The following is a 22,983-nucleotide window of genomic DNA, read 5'->3' on the forward strand; positions in this document are numbered from 1 at the left end:
AATTTGTAGTGATACGATTGTCAGAAAGTTAGTTTACACACAGGGAGTCACCCTCCTGGGCAGTCTATCCAGATCTTGACGTACATCATCTGACAGACCCACACGTAGCCACTGCCTAACTCCAGCTGACGAGTCAGCATTTCACCATCAAGTGGATTGTCCCTTTCAAGTTTCAGTAAATCAAGGAAATACTCAGCTCCCTAATTTCCTTTCTGAGTCTAAGAATTAGTAAGACTGTATAAAACAGGTAGTTTTGCCAGGCGGTGGTGGCACACACCTTTAATCCCAGCACTCGGGAAGCAGAGGCAGGTGAATCTCTGTGAGTCTGTGAGTTCGAGGCCAGCCTGGGTTATAGAGCGAGTTCCAGGGAAAGTGCCAAGCTACACAGAGAAACCCTGTCTCAAAAAACCAAAATGAATAAATAAATAAACAAATAAATACAGGTGGTTTGAGCTGGCTGGATGTTCTTGAATGTAGGTGCTGTTTTTACCCCCCCATCCATCCATCCCTTCTTTCATCCAACCAGTGACTGTTGAAGGTCTCCTCTTCTCCATGCTAAGCATCAACAGTGAGTGAAGCACACGGAGTTCTTCCAGTGGGAGATGTAGAAAATGGGGAAGTAAGTAAATGGTTAAATACATCCTAAATTTTAGGGAAAAAATTGTTGAAAATTAGGCAGTTTGAGAAGAAGTGAAGACACAGGTGTGGTGTGACTCCTTTGGAAGCAGAGGGCAGGAGAGGGCACTGGAGAGAAGAATGAGGAAGGCAGTGGAAGCACATTGGGGTCTAAGGAGAACTGCCTGAGAATCCATGAGTCAGGAGTGAATTGAGAGGCTCCCAGAGGGAGAGGCTGCTGTGCTGGCACCCACGATGGGGCACTCCTGTATGAGAGCAGAGCTGCAGGAGGGGCACACTCACACTCAGGGCCACAGTGAGGAACTGGGAGTTTTTCGAAGAGAAGTGAGGAGTCCTTAGAAGGTTCTGAGCCAGGTCGTAGCCAGGCCTTGTTTACATTTTAGCAGATATATGAAGGCTATGCTTTAGCTCGAAAGGAAAGTCTGGGGAAGTCAGCCAATCCATGAGTCCCCAAGAGATGACAGAGCTGTGTACTGCCAGAAGTAAGGCAGGTGGAGAGAACTGGATTCTGCAGGGATTTCAGAGAAGAACCAGCTGATCTGGTTAATGGGCAGGTGTAGGAAGTGAGAGAGAGACAGTGATGAGGCTGAATCCTGGGGGCTTTGTCTGAACAACTGGTTGAGTATAGTGTTCCTTCTAGGAGAAGAGTGGAGTGGGGTTGGGAAAGATCACTTCAGTTTGGGGCAGGATTGACATGCCATGTATTAGAGGAATCTGCCAGGCATGAGAACTCTAAGGCCAGAGGTCAGGCTAATGATAGGAATGTGAGCTGTCTGTATTTGTAAGGGACTTAGGCCACCAGCTTCAGTGAAATCATCTTGACAGAGTATTTGATGGAGGTGATATGAGGTTCAAGAACAGACTTCCAAAGTCAGGAAGAAGGAAAAACCAACTCTATGAGACACTGAAAGGGATGAAAAAAGAGGAAAAAGCAAGAATATAGGAAGTCCCAGAAGCCAAGCAAGATCTGGCCTTTCATTTTTAAGATGAAATAAGAAGTTACCAACTAACATATTTATAGGTTCTGTTTAACCCAGTGAGTATCTGGTCCCCATTTACTTGGGTTCTTAGTTTACAGAGGGTCTCCAAATGAGCCACGCTGCAAGTCTCCACCCCGTGTAAAAGGCCCCACTGTTGAGGCCAGCCCTGCCTAGCCCAAGTCCACCTGCCTGGACAAGTCTGGTAGCCTTTGCTCCCACTCTGCACCTCCTCAGGCCACACCCCAGTGACCACCACTCAGAAGACCATAAACACTGAAGGGGATAGATCACAGAGGGAACCCGTGGCTTCAGCTCCCACACTCAGACCTTTGTTCTCATAGAGCTCTGTGCTTTGGTCTGGTCATGCTACCCGGTGAAAACTCAGATGAGAGTCTCTTGCTAGGTTGAGAAGCCAGTTCCAGAGCCAGGCTGTTTAGGTCTAAGTTCCAGATCTACCAGGAACAAGCCATGTGACCATGCGATCATTTTACCTATGTCTCTGCCACCACATCTTTACTAGAAGTGGAAGTCACATTATTGAGGCTATGGGTGAAGATTTCATGAATTTGGGAGTGAGAAGTCCTTAGCATTAAGCAAGTGCTTCATCAGCATCACATACTGTATCATTTAGTAGTTGATGTTAGCAGACTTTTCTGTCCCACCAGCCTGCTCCCAAATAACCACACAGAGACTTGTTATTAATTATAAATGCTCTGCCAATAGTTTAGGCTTGTTACTAACTAGCTCTTACAACTTAAATTAACCCATATTTTTTAATTTATGTGCTGCCACGTGGCTTAGAGCATGTTACCTCATTTTCTACATGTCCTGCTTCCCCTGCATCTGGCTGGTGACTCCCTGAGTCTCTTGGCGACTCCACCCTTTTTCATCCCTGTGCTCTCTTCCTTTCCACAAGTCCTGCCTAACGTCTACCTGTCTAGCTATTGGCCATTTAGCCCTTTGTTAAACCAATGAGAGTAACACATATTCACAAAAAGATTGTTCTACAAGTTGAGGTTTTTACTTGCCCAAGATCATGGCTAAGAAGAAGGGGAGCCAGCTGTTTGTTCAGCTGCAAACCTCAGGGTCAATCTAACCCACTTTGCTGTAGGATTCAGTGATTTGGCTCAATTGCATGATATTTATATGCAGTGGAATGGATGCTGGACTAGATCTTATGGGTCCACATTTGCCACCTAGGCACACATCTGTGTTCACTGAAGTCTCTTGGAAGCCTGACATTGGCCATGGTGGGAGTGGCCATAGATGGTGTGATCATCATTTTCACACACACACACACACACACACACACACACACACACACGCACGCACACACACTACTTGTGTGTAATATCTGCATGAGCACGTATGTGTGGAGGTCATAGGACTACTTGCAGGAGTTAGTTCTCTCCTTCTGCCATATGGGTTATGGGGATTGAACTTGGGTCCTCAGGGTTGGCAGCAAGTGCCTTTACCTGCTGAGCCATTTCACTGACCCAGCATTTTCTTTCCATGGAGAATCAGTTGAACATTTGTCAGCGCTGCTTATACGTGTCAGAACCCTCCAAAGACCCCCGTCAGTGAATCCCTACATTAGAATAGGTTCACTAATCTCACTTCCTCCATGGCAATGCTGAGGAAGGCATGGGATAGACCCTTTCTCACATGGCCAGTGGTGAAGCTGAGCCACATTTTCCCCTCTCCACGAGAACTCAGCATATTGTATTCACCATAACCCATACTACTGTCACCTCTCCCATAACCCTGCCCAACCACATAAGGGTTAGTTGGTACTTAGGATCTCCGCCTGCGTGGCCTTGTCTTTGTGAGCAATCCTGAGGAGCAGAGGGCTGAAAGACACACCTTCACAGCCACCTGCCCTCTGGCTGAGCATGTGCACAAAGCTACTGGGCCTCACTGAGTCTTCCCTCTGGGCCCTCCTCCCCTCCCTGGACACAAGGCTCCTTCCTTTTTAAAGTCCACATTTTTGTCCTCTGGCTTCTGTCCCTGGAGCATGGCTCAATCTCTCTTGCTGTAAGGCTTCTCACCTTTCTGTACTATAGTTTCAACATGGCCCCCAGCACACACCTGGTCCCCAGCACACACCTGGTCCCCAGCACACACCTGGCTCCCAGCACACACCTGGCTCCCAGCACACACACCTGGTCCCCAGCACACACCTGGTCCCCAGCACACACACCTGGTCCCCAGCACACACACCTGGTCCCCAGCACACACACCTGGTCCCCAGCACACACCTGGCTCCCAGCACACACACCTGGTCCCCAGCACACACACCTGGTCCCCAGCACACACACCTGGTCCCCAGCACACACCTGGCTCCCAGCACACACACCTGGTCCCCAGCACACACACCTGGTCCCCAGCACACACACCTGGTCCCCAGCACACACACCTGGTCCCCAGCACACACCTGGCTCCCAGCACACACACCTGGTCCCCAGCACACACACCTGGTCCCCAGCACACACCTGGTCCCCAGCACACACCTGGCTCCCAGCACACACCTGGTCCCCAGCACACACCTGGTCCCCAGCACACACCTGGTCCCCAGCACACACCTGGTCCCCAGCCATGCCCAGGGCTCTAGGCTGGAAGGGTACTCTCTTCCTAAATCTTATCCCCTATTTGACTTTGCCTTTCTTGGTGTTTCCCTTGCCTAACCTTCAGTACCATACTTGTCATATCACGGGGACATTGTTCACATACCTTCCTCTTGACTGAAGAGGCATATATGTTGATGTAGGTTTTCGTAGTGCTGAACACAGCCCTGGCTTCTCAATAGATACTTGTTAAAGGAATGGTCACACCTAGAGGTGAGTTGTGCAGACTAGGGTCTTCCCTCAGGGGATTGATGATGGACTGTGACCAGTGGTGTGAGGGAAATAAACCAAGGTACTGATGGGGGATCAGAGGAGGCCTTTCCATACTAAGACCTGAAGGCTGGCGAGCAGCTGGTTGCCAGCAGAATGACTAGAGGCATCTGCTGTGGGAAGGAGCTTGTCCCAGGGAGGAACAAAATGGAGCTGATACAGAGATGAGCAGGAGAGAGGCTTGTGGGAAAAGGTTGGATTCTATCCTAGAAGCGGGAGGCCATTAAAGACTGAGGTGGAGATAGACTTGATCGTGATGGGATGATTGGCTTGAGGAGGTCTGGCTTGTAGGGAGCGGGCACTGTCACTCTATTCTCTTCTGGACCCAACCTCCTTCTATGCCAGCGTCTTAGGCTCTCATGATCTCCTTCTCAGACTCAGAACCAACTTTGTCCCACCAGAGAATCTGGCATCAGCACGACTTGCAGTCCCCTTTAAAGGATTTTCTGTGGCTGCTGTAACAGGCACCTTATAGCTCATATACCTTCTGTAGGCCAGAGGCAGTCTGTGTCTTTGCCTTCCCAGCTTAGAGAAGCTGCTGCATTTCTTGGTTCATGGTCTTGCCTTTACATTTAGAGCCGATGATGTCACCCCCCCCACCCCCCCCCACCCCCGTCTAACCACAGCTGGGAATGGCTCTCTAATTTGAAGCACTTCTGTGACTAGATTTGGCTCACCTGCATAATTCAAGCTAAGCATCTGGTTTCAGGGTTAACTAATCCCACAGGCAAGGCCCTTTTCACCAGTGAAGGAAATAAAATACAGGTGCCATGAGGTCATGGGCAGCATGGTTCTGCTGCCATAGGACTGACTCCTAGGGCTTAGGAGAGCAACCAACTGAACACTACATATAAACTATAGATTCAAGAAGATACCTTTGAGACTATCAAGGAAACTTTGACATGGGATTAGATGATACAGATGTTTATTTTTAATATTGTTAGGTGTGAAGTCACAGGATGCTATTCTAGGACTTTCTTACAAAGAACAATGAGTTGGTGGGCTTGAAAATTTAAGAGAAACATGAAAGGACCGTGGAGAGAGATATATATATGAGAAATCAAAAGAAAGAAAAATGTGTGGTTCATACTCATTTATTTCAACATCACTAGAGTCTGAGCACTGACTTCTCAAATAAGAGCTATTGTCTCCAATTTGCAGATACGGAGCAGGTAATTTGGATAAGGACACACGGATGATCTACAAAAGAGCTGGAATTTCAGCCTAGATAGACCTGACAGATTCTATGCTAGTTACCTCTCCATCACTGTGACAATCAACTTTACATAACCTAGAAAGAAAGAAGGTATATTTGGGTCCATAGTTTTGGATCTTTCAGTCTGTAATTTGTTAGCCCTGATGTTTGGGGCCTGTGGCAAGGCAGCATATCATAACAGGAGCATGGGTAGAGCCCAGCTGCTCACCTTGTAGCCAGAAAGCAAAAAGGAAGAGGAGGAAGGGTCCCACAGCTCTGTGGGTCATGCCCTGCAATGACCTAAGGACCTCCCACTGGGTCTCACCTCTTACAAATTTGTACCATCACCTAATTAACACTGCCTTAAGGACAGTTTGAATTATAACATTCTGTCCCAAACTCCCAAAGTTTCATGTCTACCTCACAGAGCAAACTGTATTTAGTCTGTCTGTAAGAGTCTATAAGTCTTATTCAAAATTCTAATTCCAAAGTCTCCTCGAAGACTCTCAGCTGAGCGAGTTACATGTCTCCAAGACGCAATGGTCAGAGGTACAGGGTAAATATCCCTATAGAGAAAGTATGCAGAACCTCAAACAGGATGTCCTGGAGCCCGGGGTACACTGTGATGGGAGACGGGCACCTGAAGGCTTAGGCACCTCCATCCTCTGCTGGCTGCAGCCCATCTGACTCACCACCTGTAGCCTCCCTTGGAAAGGCACAGCCTCACTGGGTATATGTAAATTAATAAAGGCTAAATTTATAAAAGGATGCACATTTTTAAATGCTTCTAACGCACATTGCTGCAGAAACATTGTCTGCTGCTGGCATCTCTCCTTTTCTGGGTCTCCACTGCAGTGGAGGCATCACACCCACAGCTCCTGTACCACTCTGTCAGGATCTGTCTATGCAGATTACAGCCATGAAGCACACTGCCTGGCTTCCTTAGCTTTCCTCTGAGATCATGACCGAAGCTGTCATGGCCCTATAACTCTTACATTTTGCATGTCCACAAAACCAGCATCACATGGTCTACCAACAGTACGTGGTCTGCCTGGACCCGTTTGAACCATAGCTACTACCATGGTGTGTCGATGTCCTGATGGATGGCTGAACATAGAAGGAAAAAAATCCATGAAATGGTTCTGGTGGTTCCGGGCAGTTGGTAAATCCTGGGGCTCTTTTCTCAAACAAACAAAGAAAAAATTAGGCCAATTTCTGGTTCTACGTTTTTTATTCTCTGATGGATGAGGTGGCTTGCAGATTCCTGAGAGTCTCCTTTGCAAAGGGGACTTTATGAAGTCAAAGTGTGGTGGCACATACCTTTGATCCCAGAACTGAGGGAGGCAGAGACAGATGGATCTTTGAGAGTTCAAGGCCAGCCTGGTCTACATAGTGAGTTCCAGGCCAGCCGGGGGAGCTACATAGTGAAAGCCTGTCTCAAAATAACAATAAACAGACAAAAACAAACAAACAAACAAAACAACAAAAAAGGGAACTTTGTATTGAATAATCAAAATTAATCAAATAAAGACAAAACAAGAATAATGTTGGGGAAACAAAGACTATTAGAGGAAAGCATGGGAGTGTGGATTCTATCGCTCAGGTGTGTTCATAACGCATGAAAAGCATTCCTCAGATAGTCACTGCTTCGCCATGCTTGGTTCTGCATTGTCCAGGCCGCAGCTACATGGATCTCCCATTCTAATATCCTAACCACAAGAATATAGGCGATAGCAAAGTCTCTACTTTAAATGCTTATCTTTAAAGTCGTTCCCCAAATTCTAGAGTCTAAACACCTGTTTTAGGAGATTATTGAAAATCTACACAGCTCTGATCACCTACCCTCTAATTATTTTTTTCCATAACAAGTAATTTCATCTTAGCAGGCAGACATTCCTCTTTTTCAGGGGCACGCCATCTTATAAAGTGCCAATTTTATGGAAATTCTCCAAACTAATAGGTTTGTGGAAGCATGAATGAAAAGCACAGGCCAGAAGGAAATGCTGGCAGGTAGGGCAGCAAGTGCATTAACTGAGGCTCAGAGCAATCCTTTTTAATACAAAAGTCATATCAGAAATGGAGAAGACCGAAGGGCCTGCCTCGGTGTGATATGGTCAGAAACACACGTCTGTTTGGGTGTCTCTTGCTTTACATAAAAAGAGACTGGGTATGTAATGCGGACCTCCCAAAGTAGAGGAAGCTGCTGGGCAGTCTTTATGTTTCCTAAAGAAACTTCTGGTTTGTTTGTTTGTTTCAGTTATTTAGATGAGAAATTAGGGGTCTTCCCCTGAGGATGTTTGCTTTTTAAAAACTACCATTTCCTCCTGACAGGAGTCTGATTTAATTAACTGTGGGCTCTCTGAGCAGAAAACAGCGGTTAGGGCTGATCCCCCACAAGAGCTCACCAGAAGCAGGCACTTTGGGGAGAAAAGGCAAAACTAAACAAACCCTGAATGCTTACTTAAACATGAAGGCCTCATTCAGATGTGCGGTTCCTCTTGACTTGATGGGAGCAGCCTGTTTCTGGGAACTGGGATACGGAGTTGGTGGGAAGAGGTGACAGGAGCAAAGAAAAGAAAAGATCCACTGGGCATCTTGTTCGAAGCTGCGCAAACAGCTGCTGCTCAGAAGTGATGGGTTGAAAGTCACATCTTGCTCGTAAAGGCCGTGTGGTCTCTCAGAAAGTGACCTAATGCTTGAGGTTGTCATTTCACACTGATCCCTGGAGAAAGAAGCCGGAAGAATAAAAGCTGCTGTCAACAATATTTGCTAATTGCTAGTTGACAAGAGGGGAGTTAAAGATTGCAAAATGACTGGAAAGACGTACCTCCATTCTGGTTTTGTGTGAGTGTGTGCCCAGACACACACACACACACACACACACACACACACACACACACACACACATCCAGCAAGTAGGCATGGAAAGTATCTCATTGGCATCATGTTTCCTGCATTGCTATAACAACATCCAAAACAAGGGACACATGAACTGGTAGCGACATCTATTCTAGGATTGTGGGGCTTTACTCATAAAATAGTTGTAAAGCCTTTTGGGGACAAAAATATTTCTCTGTATCTATGCACATGCTTTCCTCTAAAGGAAACACACACACACACACACACACACACACACACACACACACACACACACACACCCATCCACCCCATACACATATACATACCACTCATATACTTCCCCCACCTACACACCCCCTACTACACCTCCCTCCCCCCCACGCCTCCCAACACACACACACTCACACAACTGAGAAGACAAGAATGGAAATAGGGAACATTTCTTCCGTTTCCTTTCAAACAAAGCTGCAGGAACTCCCTTGAATGTGCTTTTCCTTTCCTGCTGTTTTTTCAAGTTGCAGAAGAAGTTCGCCGACACAAAGCTGAGGTTTGCGAGTGTAGCTGGTAGGCTGGGGTCATATCCATTAGATGCTAAGTGTGTTTGTTTTGATTTACTAGGCAAACATTTTCTGACCTTGGAAATGAAATCATTGAGTTGTCTATTTGTTTATGGCCAAAGACTTATGGAAGGCTCTGGTCCTTATGTTAGTGTATCTTTGAAATTCCGGAATCCACATTGAGTGGGAAGTTACCCAGCTTGGGTTAGCATCATTCAGGGTGTGCCTCATTAAGGACCCAGAGTCGCTTCTTCCCACGACTCCCCAAGATGAGTTTCCACGTATCACATGGCAGATCATTCATGCTGAGAGGGTGGACTCCAGGCGTGGGAGGAGAACCTCTTGTCATCTGTTTACTCTCAGCAAGGAGACCGTTTGGAGCTTGCTTCTCCATCAGGCTTGATGACGGAGCCCCAGTAAGGGGGGGGGTTCTTCTCCCCCATTTCCAAGCACTATTATGTATCATGCTTATAATATATTTGGAATTTTTAAAAGCAGCCACCTCCAATAAGTTAATAATATTTTCAGTTGAAATGGTTCAACATGAGGGTTTTGTTGATTTTACCAGTCTCTGAATAAATTTTGGAAGTGTTTAGATAAGTTTGTGGACTGCTCAATTTTAGTATTTGTTCGTAAAGTCACATCATTACCCATTATTCTCTGAAGTAATTGATCTGATAGCAAGGACCATTTCACTTGTTGAGCTCAGCATGAAGCTGAGGCTTGCGGAGAGCAATGTGGCTCTTCAGGCATTGTTCATGATCTGACTCTAGAGGCATTTTGCTGTAGAAACAGAAGCTGGCCTATCTCCTTCCATGGATTTCTTCAATCTGTAAATGTCTTTCTTGGGAAAGAGTAGGTGATGAATTGGGCTGGGCTGGGGTGGGGTGGAACCTTATGTGATGACTGAGCACTGGGGATGCTGAGACAAGACGATTGTGAGTTTGAGACCAATCTGGGGCTGGATTGCAAGTTTCAGGCTACCGTGGGCTAAATGGTAAGACCCTATCTCAAAATAAATATATAAAAAATAATAATAACAATGAGGATGATGCCAGGGAAGCCTTGCTCTGATTCCACAGTGAATGTCACATAAGTGCAGGAGGAAGCAGCTTCGAGAGTGTGCTGTGAGTGCCTATAAGACGAGGCACCCCCCCCCCACACACACACACACACTCCGCTGCCCTCAGCAGAATGAGCGTCTGGCTGTCTGTCCATCACAGACAATCTTTGTCCATTCACCTTTGTGCCCCTGGCCTCTTATTACTGCAGTATTCCACAGCCCACAAGTCCAGCAGAACCCCAAAGCTGCTTTCTCCCTCTTTCAGGCAATCACAGGAAATAAGTGAAAATAAAGTGTTTGTTTGTTTTTCTGAAAGATGAAGAAGGCAGGCCAGAAGGGAGCAAGATTTGTTATCTTCTCAATGTTAAGGCATAGAGAATCATGCTGTCATCTCGTTTGTGGTTCCTGAGTAATTCTAAGTGACAAAGTAAGAGCTGTGGGCATTTGGTATTAGCTCAAACTGCAAATGATGCAGAAGTGTCATGCGCAGCTTCGAAAAGGAGCCTGGGGGCTGTGAGCGGACTGTGGGACACCCACAGGACAATACATTCCTTTTCTAGGAACTGGAAATAAGTATGAGCTCCGCTCAGGCAAGTAGTATGAGAAGCAATGGATAGAATGAGCACAGAAGAGGACTACAGCGGATGCTGGAATAATGGTGCTGTGGGAAGCGATGCTGACCCTGGGTTGCTGAATGTGAACAGTTTAAAGTTCAGACTAAATACAGTGATGTGTCTAAGAACTTGGCTTGGGTTCAAATCTCTGCCCTTGCCCTTACTGGCTGAGTGACCTGAAGCGGGTTACTGAATTCTTTGGGCCTCCATTTGTTTATGGGTAAGGCCAACTTAGTTTCTGTGATAAGACCCGAGGTCATGCAAGTAAAAGGCCCAATCCCATGACTGTAGCCTAAAGATGTTCATCCCATGGTAGCTATTACTGTTTACACAGGCTAAGATAGATTGTCGCCTTTGCCCTTCGTAAACTAGAAAGAAATCCTCTCATACTTATAAGCTATTGTATTCTGGGTTATCAGTGAGCTGTGGGCTGAATGAGCTCATTGATGAGATAAGAAAATGTTACTTGGAAGCCGTGAGCATACCTGTGGAGGGAAGCAGTCACACAAGAACTCTGAAAGACCGTTTGCGGCATGGACCAAAAGAGCAAGCCGCCATTCCAGCGTGCAGGACATTCTTGAAGTGACGACAGGACATAGAAGCCATAAATGACATGAGGCTAGCATCATCTGGACGATTTCGCAAGTGCTAAAACACCAAACCTGTTCCCCAAGCCCTGGCCTTTATCTCCTCTGTATCTCCTTTTTGATGACAGAGGCAGCCTTGGTCCTGGGCTCAGAGAAGCGGGTCATATATGTGTCCTGGGTCCAGACAACTCTGAGCCAGTGTTACCAGAGCAAACAGTGAAAATAGGCTATGGCTAGCCTATAAGTGATTCTTTTCATTAGAATGGAGTAGAACACATGGCTAGCACACTGAGGCCCAGGGTTTATTCCTGACTGAAACAAAAGTATGGAAATTTTTACCGGCATGTTGTACTGGTCCTGTGAGCAAAGCAGGAGCACGAGACCAGGCACTCTCAGGACTTGCGTTCAGCAGGATCACATTGAAAATTAAAATTTCCTGGCAGGCAATGAATTGTCTATCATCCATTTGGATGAAATTATAAAAATTAGCATTCTTGACAATAATGTACTGAATTAACAGATCTGAGTAAGGTAGCTGAATATTTGCTTAAAATTCTTGCATCTGCAAAGACTTCTACATTCATCAGGTCGCTCCACGAAGTTGGTGTGTTTCAAACTTGGTATGGCTTGATCTTTGGAGTGTGGCAGGGCATGGGCCTGGCTCTCCACGCCCCTTACCAGTGCAGGAGACATAAAGTAGCTCCGATGAATGGATCAAGCCCAGGGGAGGGCACACCCACCTCAGGACTGTGCTTAACACAGCCATCCAGCATATCAGGACTGCACAGGGTCTCCAAGGTCTCCTAGGCCAATGGAAGTGACAGTCAGATTCCTCTAGATCTCCCCATCCCAGGGGCAGGATGAGAACTGTCCAAATCTGGGTCTCTAAAGTGTTGAGTTTAAGTTTGGAAAGCAGCCACACATCACTAACTCCAAGTGCAATGAAGAGGGTAAATGATAGTTGGGGGGTGGGTGGGGTAGCACACATCTTTAATCCCAGCACTCGGGAGGCAGAGGCAGGCAGATCTCTGTGAGTTCGAGGCCAGCCTGGGCTACAGAGAGAGTTCCAGGACGGCCTGGGCTACACAGAGAAACCCTGTCTTGAGAAACCAAACAAGGTAAATGATGAAGATGAAGCGCTGTAGATGGGGCGGGCCTTGAGTCACAACACCATGTGCTCATCTGACCCAGAGTAGCCCTGTGTGTGTGTGGGGGGGGCAGGTGGTGCAGACCTGAAGAAACACCTTCCTCCCACTGCTGCCCACGGCACAGCTCCTCCTGGGGCAGATGGGAAGCTTACACCAAACTCACTGAAAATGAACATACTCTAGCTGGGTGGGCACGATGCTGCACGCCCATAAACCCAGCGCTTGGAGGGTTGTTAACGGGAATACTAGAAAGTTCACGGGAGGCTATGAGCACATCACGTGTTGGAGGGCCAGCTTGAGATATCTAAGATCTCCACCTCAAATAAACAAACCAACAAAAACCAAACACAACAATAGTAACAAAACGCACATATCATCTTAGGCCTAAAACAGTCTAAAATTTATAATACAGAAACTATTGAAATGATGCCCAGTTGTTTTACTAGAAGGAAGCATGGTATAGGATTAATAGCAGCTGAAATTATATATATAAAACAAACAGCACAAACTCAGCAGGTTAAATTTATGTATTTATACATACTTTTATATACAGATATATGTAACAATAATAGTCAAAAAAGAGGCTATCAATTTGAAAGGTGGGAAGCAGACGGAATTAGAGGTAGGGGACTTGGGAGGGGCTGGAGAGGGGAAAGTGCTGTAATTATACTTTAATTCAAAGTGTATTAATTTTTTAAAATGAAAATAATGGGAATTGACCTCTATAGGAAGGCTTATAAACATGCGGCTCTGGAAACACGTCTGTTGGAATAGAAAACTACCCGTTTCGTTGCATATTGAAGTTGTGGCTTATAAAACAAAAAAGAAGGACTAAAAAGAAGGGAGGCAGATGTTTAAGTTCTACACTGAAACCTTCACAGACCTTTATAGCAATTTTATTCACAGTCTCCCCAGACTAGAAACAGTCAAGGTGAGTCTCAGAAGTGAAGGGGGAAAATAAACTGTGGCATATGCATGCAAGGGGATATTATCCAGCTATACAGAGAAATGAACGAGGAGAAGACATAGAAGAGTCCAAAACAGGCTACAGAGGAAAGCGTTTCAGCCTCGTGACAAAGCTACTGAGGCAGGAAAGGAGCTGCCAGGGATGGGGCGGGAGACAGGCACAAATGGGCAAGACTGGGGATTCTTAGAGCAGTGTAACTCCTCAATGTAATACTGTAATGGTGAATGCACGTCAGTTATGCATTTGTCAAAATGCAAGGTGAACCAGGCATGGTGGTGCATCCTCACCTGTAATGCCAGCATTGTGAAGGATAGGCAAGAAAGTCAGAAGTTCAAGGTCATCCTTGGCTACTTACAGAGTTTGAGAACAGCCTGGTCTACATGAGCCCCTCTCTCTCACAAAAATAAAATAAAATAAAATAAAATAAAAAAATGAAATGAAATAAAAGAAAGAGGAATGGTAGTATGGATTTTCCTGATAAGAACCTTCGCTGATACATTGATTTTGCTGATCACAGACACCCCTTGGGAATGCAAGATGCTGTAGGTGAGAGGGATGGGGAGGAGGAGCGTGGGGACTGTGTAGGTCACCTGCTCAGTTCCCATAAACCTGTAACTGTGCCCCTACTCCAAAAACTCTAGTCCATTAATTTGACATTAACCCATCCCCAAATCATTTCTGCGTAAAGACATTTCAAAGAACTCATGTGCCTCGTCAGCTATTTGGGAAACCGCATGAGTGAGCTCCTTTTTCAAAGGCCCCTGAGAAAACCCAGATGCCCCAAGTGTGAAGCAGCAGGGTCCCGCCGAGGTTCTGACGTCCTGGACTGCTGACACCTATCCCAGACTCAACAAAAACCTTCTAGTGGGGCTTAGGAGGCGGAGTGGGGGAGGGGAAGAGGAGCCGAATTCTCACTCAGAGAATTAACAATTTGGAACATGCACAAGTGTGTCAACGAGTTATGTAGATCTTATCAGCATTGCATTTTTGGTGCCTCCCAGCTATCCAGCCAGGCTCCACCAGCCTGTCAGCACCGACAGCATCCCACGCCTGTGAGGACCTATCAACACCTCTGGAGGCTCTGCTGGGCCAGTCCTGTTTCCCCAGAGCCCACAGGAGCGGGGAGTCTGGCTTTCCTTCTCCTCTCAGGGTACCCTATACTCTGAGAATGAATGCCTGCTCCCCACTCTGTGGCTTGGTTGGAGCTCCGTGTCCACTAACTTTGAAAAGAGAGCTGAAAGTAGAAAATCCAATGCCCTTGCATTTCACGGAAGAGAATGTAGATAGTCTCAGCCATGTGAGGAGAAATTAGGCAGTTTCAAAATGGTTGGAGCATTTTAAGTGTCTGCATTTGCAGATGGAACTTCACGATCTTGCAGAGTCATGAATAAGGGAGGGCATGCCACTGAGCTCTTTTCCCCTCTCCTGACAATTGATCAGAGCACTTATAGTTCTGGGTGCACGTGTACCAGTGTGCACATGGATGCACACACATGCACATGAGTATACGTACATATGCGTCCAGTGCACTTGGGTCTTGCTCCACAGCAACGCAAACTTTCAAATGTAATTCTGCTTAAGAAGGTAGAAAGCATGAAAATGGCAGCCTCTGTATGTTGGCGTGCTTTGAAAATCAACTGTTCATTTTGTGAAAGTCAGTGAACGATTCTGTCTGTTTTCACTTTCAGGCAGCTTTAAGTGCCTTGAAACAGTTTTCTGAACAAGGACTGGAGTCGATCGATGGGGCAGTGAATGTTGAAACAGGTTCTCTTGAAAAGTGAGTAACTCCTTGGTCAGTATTTTTACTCTCGTTTCTATACAAAAGATGAGACATGATAATTGTATGGTTAAAAAAAAATCCAGACAGTGATGTCTAAATCTTACAAAATTCTTCACACCTCAATTAAATCCAGAAGAATGAAACCCATCTATATAGTTATAATCCACTCTTCTAAAATGTCTGTGGACCTTCTAGCCTGTGAGCTGGCCATTGTCCCTGCATTTCAATGCCACGGAGGGGAACCCTGACAGTCGTGTTGACTGTACACAGCTGCCCAGCTGACAGAGGTCTGCTCTCACTGTACTGTCAAGCATTCTCTCACCAACACAGTTTCTGAGCCAAAAAAAAAAAAAAAAAAAAATGCACTCACATGTCTTCTAAGTGCACCTGAGAGAAAGCAGAAGCAGCACTGAAAGCAGCCCCGCCCTCTTTCTCTGCATTTGGTGTTTTATTTTGTTGTATGGAACATTAACACACCCCTTCGCAGAAACAGGGCCGGCAGGGACGACACCAGCGAACACACGAGTATAATCGTTATTCCTGAAAGCTAGCTTACAGCTTTTGATGAGAGTTGAACATAAGGTGCTATGGAGGTGACTGAGTTTGGAGTTTCTCTAGAGGCCCAATGTATACTAGCAAAATGAAGAGTCCATTATATTTACGTAATAGAGCCCAAACACTTTCAGAGCCACGATAGTAGCTGGTGCGTCTCAGAACTCACACAAAAGAGACCGTCAGAATAAAAACACAGAATTTGGGAGGTTAAAAAGTAGATACGCTAATCCTACAGTTACACGAACATACAAAAGAGCTCAAAATCAAACAAACAAAAAAGCAGCATTCGGTCATGTGTCTTAAAAGGTAAGAAGAGCGTGAGAAGGACACATTTGGTAAACAGACGTGGCATTTCAGGTTGTCTATAGATTGGCAACCATTTATAAGCTAATTTAATGAAAACCATTTCCACATGATCTCATCAGCAGACTATCTGGGCATAAATATTGTTGTTTCACTTTAAAATGTCACTTTTGTGGTGACCTTTGAATCCTGTGTGCCATCCGCTAATAAACATGTCTGAAGATGTGCAGCTCCAGACCTCAGCTCTTGTTAACGTATTAATCTTTCAGACAAGGCAAGCACCTACGGGAGAAAGCCGACAATAACCAGGCGAACCCGGGCTCCATCACTCAGGACTGCAAGAAATCAAAGTCGGCCATCTAGCAGCTCCCAGAACCCACGGCTGCCACCGCGTCCTTATAAAGCTGTCAGCACGCATGAGGGTGTCTGTGTTCAAGGAAATGAATGACTAATACCACTGTCTGAGTCTTATGTGAAGACAACACTATTCTAACACAAGAGATAATGTACATGGTACTGTTTATTCAACTGAGGGAAAATAAAACTCGGAGCATTTCCCTTGGAACCTGAGATCAGATCATAACTCATTTGCCCAGAGGCAGCAGAAATCTGATCCCACTACTGGAGCTTAAAAATAACAATTAATGAAAAGTGTTAGGAGCCAAGCTAACACTTTAAAGTGACCCCTAGCGAAGCTGGGTTTGGTTCTGTCCTTACAATTGTTTTGTCGTGGCGATTGTCGTTATACTCTCGTTTGAAATAATGCTTGACAATTCAGAAATTAACCAATGATGTGCTGTGGAATGTGATGGTTGTCTTCATAGAGTCGCACAGTTTCCCTTTTTATGCAGATATTTGTAACCTTCATCTTGCAAACACACACACACACACACACACACACACACGTATATGAATGACTTTAGGGTGCATTGCACAAAGATGTATGCAAATAACTGTGTTTTAAATCAGGTCAGATAATTGATTTAAAATATAAAATGATACTAGGAACAAGTAGTTTCCATGTATTTCAGGACTTTTAAAAAGACAAAATGAAACACAACCGAGCAGTTGTGGGTTTTGCGCTACATGACGCCATTAGCCATCGAGGGGGCATCTTGCCTCTGCACGTCCGCTCCGGAGTCGACTCCATTGTGGAAATTGTGCCCACCCCCATCCGTGTGTTGTAGTCTCTCGCTGTTTGCATCGAGTGTCTTTAGTGACTGCCTCTGGACTCGGGACAGTGAGTAGGATCAAAATAAATACTGTACATGGTGGGGAAGGGAAAAGCCTGTTGGAGAAGCGGCTAGCTACCCACGCTCTGGACCAGCATGTTGGAATCCATCGTGGGGCAAATGCAGTAAAGATTTGGTCAGCTTCTGTATGAATTGTTGTTCTTTCTTTCCCTTCCTCCTGCCTTTTAAATGTCAGCGCTGTGAAACCTGTGGGGAAGGTCACCGCCCAGCCTCACTGTCCTGCCCAGTCATGGAATTAGAAGTGGTTGCATCTGTGAAACTGCAGGCGGCCTCCTGGGTGACTGGGGCCTGACTAGGGCCTGGCCCAGCCAGCCGCTGCCATCTCGTTGTTCAGGCTTTCTCCTTATTGATTTGCAAACATTGTGCAATGAGAAAACACTATATGGTCTAACTGCTTGGCCCAACCTGACAATAGCAATAGAATTATGTAAGATTTCACAAGCAAAACCACTACACATCATGATCTGGCTGACTCACACGCGACTGGAGGACAAACAAACAGCACTATAAGGAAATAACTCCAGGGCTGTTGTTAATGATTCCCATGTGGGGAAGTCTGCCCGTACTGGGAGGGCTGGGTGCCCTTGCAGGAAATAGGCTTGGTTACATAAGGCTGGGTCCCAGTGAAAAGAACAACACGTCGTAAAGTTGGGGTTCTCAGAGGTGTTTGATTGGGCACAGTCCTGCTGCCTAACCAAGGACATGGGGGGCCCTAACTCGGTCCCTTGGCGGGGAGGTAGGCCCTTGCTTTTGCTAGGACTTGGTCCCCGAGGCTTCGGCACCTGGATGAGGTGAGGGCCCCTGAAGGGATGCTTCTCCCAGCAAGGTAAACACCACTACCTTCTACAGAAACAGTCAGCTGGGCAGGTCTGTGGGAAGGTGGCAAGCTCAAGAGACACACAACTCCTCAGCTCTCATGGCCCAGGTATCTGAAGCATTTGACCACAGCTGCCTGACAAGGAGTCATCTCCGAGCTGAATCATTACCAAACCCACAACGGCAGTGATGGGGAGGCTGGGCATTTGCATAAATTTTGATTCCTCATCCAAAACCCCGAGTCCTCTACCTTCAAGAACTGTCCAGGAAGATGCTGGAGCATGTTCCTGGAACAGTGGCACTTCCGGCACATCTTTTGGTTTTTCTTTCTTTTTCCTTTTTTCTGTGGAATTACTGATGCAAATGATGGGTGGCCTCCGTCCCTGGCAAGGCCTGCCGTGGTGCCTAGCTCCACAGGGAAGGTTATATATCATTAGAGGGGAAACCATTAAGTAGATTTATTGAAAGAATGTTTCTTCAGCACAAGGAGATCTTTTTGATGAAAAATGGAACTCATTATTCTTTAAAGGACACAGATTGACTTATCTCCTTTATCAATTACAGTGTCTGCTTTCAGCTTGTCTCAATCAGCACAGAGCTTTGTAGTCACTTCCTAGGGCCGAGGCCAATGTGGTGCATGAAAAAGGTTTGTTTTCACATTTTAATTGGAAATATAATATTGCACTCTGGAACCCTGACTATCTTTCCACTACCACTTGCCAAAGATCAATGGTGGGACACCACCCATCAGGCCGTGACAGACATTCCTCCCCTTTCCCGGGGGAACCCCTCTAAGAAACCGTCTGGCATCCTTCTCCCCAGTACACATTCTCAGTTATGATTTCCCCCTCTCTGTCCCCCCAAAGTTTCAACCAATTTTGTGCACCATAGAATGGAAGTAGATGGCTGGAAATTTTAATCTTGGGACTAGGGAATGGCTCATTCAGTAAAATGTCGGCTGCACAAGTGTGAGGACCTGAGTTCTGATCCCCAGCATCGACAGAAAAGTTGGGTAGTGTGGCGTGCTTCTGTAACACCCCCCTTACACACACACACACACACACACACACACACACACACACACACACACACGCAGGACAGTCTAGCTAAATTGCTGAGCTCTCAGGTTCAGTGAGAGACTTTGTCTCAAAAAAATAAAAAGTGGAGAGCAATTGAAGATGACACAGTAACTCTGGCCTCCATGTGCAAATGCTCACATGAACACATATGCACATCATACAAACAGAGAGAGAGAGAGAGAGAGAGAGAGAGAGAGAGAGAGAGAGAGAGAGAGAGAGAGGAGAGAGAGGCTTAACATATTATTCAGAGGTTCTCAGGATGGCTTGGTGACTTTGGAAAGTGTCCAAACCCACATACATACTGGGGTTTAAATCCTGCTGGATGTGAGTGTGGACAGTAACTGCTCAGAGCTTGTTCTATATCTTTCCTTTTCCAGGTTGGCCCTGAGCTCATGATCTTCCTCCTTGAGCCTCGTGCATGCTGGGAATACAGGCTTGTGCCACCACACCTAGATTTCTAGAAGTGCATCTTGTCTCACCTTAATGGCTTCCATTTCCCCATGCATGTTTACTGGAGTGAAAGCTTTTAACCTTATCAACATTCAAAGGCCAGTGTCTTCACCTGGAACAGTACTTAATCCAATAAGTACCCAATATGGAAAGTTGGATACTTAATACAGTAAGCTCAATAAATGTTGACTAGATGAATATGACAGAAAACTCTGCCTCAATAGGCTTCCTCCCTGATTGTGTGAGTGATGACCTGGACAGAGAAGTCTGGCCTACTTGGCTAGGGCCTCTTGCCCAAGAGAATGAATGTCTAGTTGTCTTAACTTGTAGCCTTGTTGAAGTCATTTAAGAGCTTCAACTTTCAGGTTTGCAACTAAAAGCCAGGGATAAGAATATGCAGGTGAGCCTGGCAGCGGTGTCACACCCCTTTAATCCCAGCACTTGGGAGGGAGAGGCAGGTGAATCTCTGACTTCGAGGCCAGCCTAGTCTGCAGAGCGAGTTCCAGGACAGCCAGGGTTACACAGAGAAACCCTGTCTTGAAAAACAAACAAAACATTCAGGAGAATATAGAGTTGTTAAGAATGTTACATGGGGCCTGGGTAACCCCGGAGGTAGATAACCCAGGAGGTAAAAGCACTGGCCACCAAGTTTGGTGACCTGAGTTTCGTCCTCAGAACCGACACAGTAAAAGTAAAAGGAGCACATTGACTCCTGAGAGTTGTCCTCTGGCCTCTCCTCACGAGCTGTGATGGATGTGTACACATGCACACACCACAGATTAATACGTTAGAAAAAGTAAATAAGCCGGGCGGGCGGGCGGCAGTGGCGCACACCTTTAATCCCAGCACTGGGGAGGCAGAGGCAGGCGGATGTGTGAGTTTAAGTCCAGCCTGGGCTACAGAGTGAGCTCCAGGACAGTCCAGCCGGGATTATACAACACAGAGAAACACTGTCTCAGAAAACAGAAAGAAAGGAAGAAAGAAAGAAGGAAAGAAAGAAAGAAAGGAAGGAAGGAAGGAAGGAAGGAAGGAAGGAAGGAAGGAAGGAAGGAAGGAAGAGTAAACAAACAAACATAGATGTGCACATGTAAAAAGTAAACACACTATTTCCGCCCATTAATGGATATTAGAGGAAGAACAATAGTTTATTCACTGACTCAAGGGATCTGGCTTCAGACATTGAATGGACGTTCTAAACCACATTGTCACATGTGTAAAATAATGACCCCTGAGAAAACTGTAGCCCTAAACTGATCTTCCACGGTCACTCACATTTTGTCTCTGATTGTGACATTTTTATCAAACACTTAAAAGGAAAAATCCATCTCATGTCAGTTAGGATTCTTCCCATTGGACTTAGAAAAGGCGAGTAAAGCTAGCAACGCAAGATTTGGTACAAAGCCAGGAGGAAGTCTCACAGAACCTAAGGGCAGAAGTCCAGATGCCAACTGGAGCCAGGAAGTGGAAGGCTAGCTGGAAACTAGGAAGCTCTCCGTCTCTCTCAATTCCCCCCTTCTCTCTCCCTAAAGCAGCTCCAGCTTCCTACTTACACACACTGGAAAACACGGCCAGCAACAGAATCCAAGTGTACAGACACCTGAAGAAACACCAACTTTCTCTTTTGACTTCATTCCAGAGTCTTGGGAAGCGCTACCCCGGCTGGTCCAACTTGGACCAGAAGCCTAACCTTGGTTTATACTGTACAACCATGACTGCACCCCCTCGGTGGAATAGTCATCTGAGAAGGCAGAACCACAACCCAACACACAGCTGCCTGGGCTCTCTCCCATGTTTCCCAGGGAGGTGAGGCGCGTTATAATCATGCACTAGTCCTTATGCTCAAGGTAGTCGACAGTGAAACTTAAATAACCGAACAGCGTTCCCCTAGATGTCACGGGCAGCTTTCAAGTTTGTAAAGGTTGTAGTGTTTTTGCTTGGTTATGCTTAATCCTTTCAGCCTTCAGTTTCAAGTCTCCTGTGAACCACAGAAGTATCCGGAATGAGTCATCAAACTACCTAGAGCAACAAAGAAAACATTTCCAGTGATCTTAAATTAGCGTATTTTAAATAAGCCTCCTTTCCTTCAGCTAGAACAATAATGAGGGAGTGGGGCAAGGCAGCAGCTTGGTCATCCATCCTGGTCTCTACCCTCCCCCACCCCGAAAATGCAAGGCATGTTTTCCTGAATGGTTTGGACCAAAAGAGGAGGTTGAGTTGGCAGCTGAGGTCGGGAGACACAGGCAATCTCTGTTTTAGTTTCTTACAAACTTTGCTCGGAGGTGTTCAAAGAAGGGAAGAGACTTGGTTGCTTGGGTGAGTAGGAGACAGACCACAGAAAGAATCAGAAATCTGGACTGCAAACTAAAGGGCCTGCCTTGGAGAAGAATGAGGAAATGGGATGTTCTGGAGGAGGCTAAGAGAACAGGCAAGTCTGTCTCCTCATCCGCTTCAGGAATGGACAATAAAAAAGTCTTCTCCTCTTGAGCCTCCCCCAAACCTCCTACACGGAGTCATTTTCCAGAGTGATCCTTAGCCACTGGTCCTACTTCTTTCTCTGAGTGCAGAGCAAGGAATAAGATCTGCCTTCATCAGCTCAATGTGATTTCTAAGCACCCAACTTGTCTCTGAATTTCTGAAAGTAGGAAACTCAGAGGTCAGTCACTGCTAGAGTTGACCCAATCTAATACACATCTCTTCATGATCAGTCCCGCTACAGACTGAGGGCCAGAACCTGGAAGTCTGGCGAATATAACTTGCCCTCTATTGTATTTCCAGCTTTCACTAAGTCCTGTTTATCTACCAACAAATATGGATGAAGACTCCATCCTTGAATTAATCCCAATGGTAAGCCAAATTAAGTCTAAAGTCCCAAATGTTTCCAATCAGGAAGATAAAATAGAATCAAGATAAAGGCTAGAAACAGACATACTTTAGGAAGAAAAGAACACAGTTCAGTTTCCGCTCCTGCAGGGTTTATGGAAGCAGTGGGAAGACTGAGGCCAATGACCACAAATTCATTACTGAAAAGGCATTCTACCCTCTATGCCTGCTTTTCATAAGGTAGTGCTTGGCTTCGTCAACTGTAACCAAGATGCTGTAGGAATCATTTTGCATGTTTTCCCTCTGGATGTAAATCCTTGTGAACACTGAGATTTCCTCAGCCTCCCTCCACTACCACCACATCTACCCCTCACCTGTCCAACTGTTGACATACGTCTTCTTCATCGACCACCAAAGAAGCAGTTCT

At 46.0% G+C, this 22,983-nt stretch overlaps 1 protein-coding gene across 9 annotated transcripts in view; it reads left to right on the top strand.

The window, feature by feature from the left end:
- Positions 1-17,519, top strand: part of Stau2 (staufen double-stranded RNA binding protein 2) — a 282,382-nt gene extending 264,863 nt beyond the window's left edge. For 8 of the 9 annotated variants that reach the window (XM_052717763.1, XM_052717760.1, XM_052717762.1 and 5 more), the window contains 2 exons: positions 15,189-15,277; positions 16,408-17,519. In XM_052717763.1, coding sequence (XP_052573723.1) covers positions 15,189-15,277; positions 16,408-16,501 — 183 coding nt within the window. In that variant the 3' untranslated portion in view covers positions 16,502-17,519. Of the gene's footprint in view, positions 1-15,188; positions 15,293-16,407 lie in introns of all 9 variants that reach the window. The other variant, XM_052717761.1, reaches the window with a different exon arrangement.
- Positions 17,520-22,983: the final 5,464 nt, after the last annotated feature.

Source organism: Peromyscus californicus, unplaced genomic scaffold (genome assembly GCF_007827085.1).
Source record: "Peromyscus californicus insignis strain IS unplaced genomic scaffold, ASM782708v3 Scaffold_5__1_contigs__length_169319896, whole genome shotgun sequence".
Classification (NCBI taxonomy): Eukaryota; Metazoa; Chordata; class Mammalia; order Rodentia; family Cricetidae; genus Peromyscus; species Peromyscus californicus.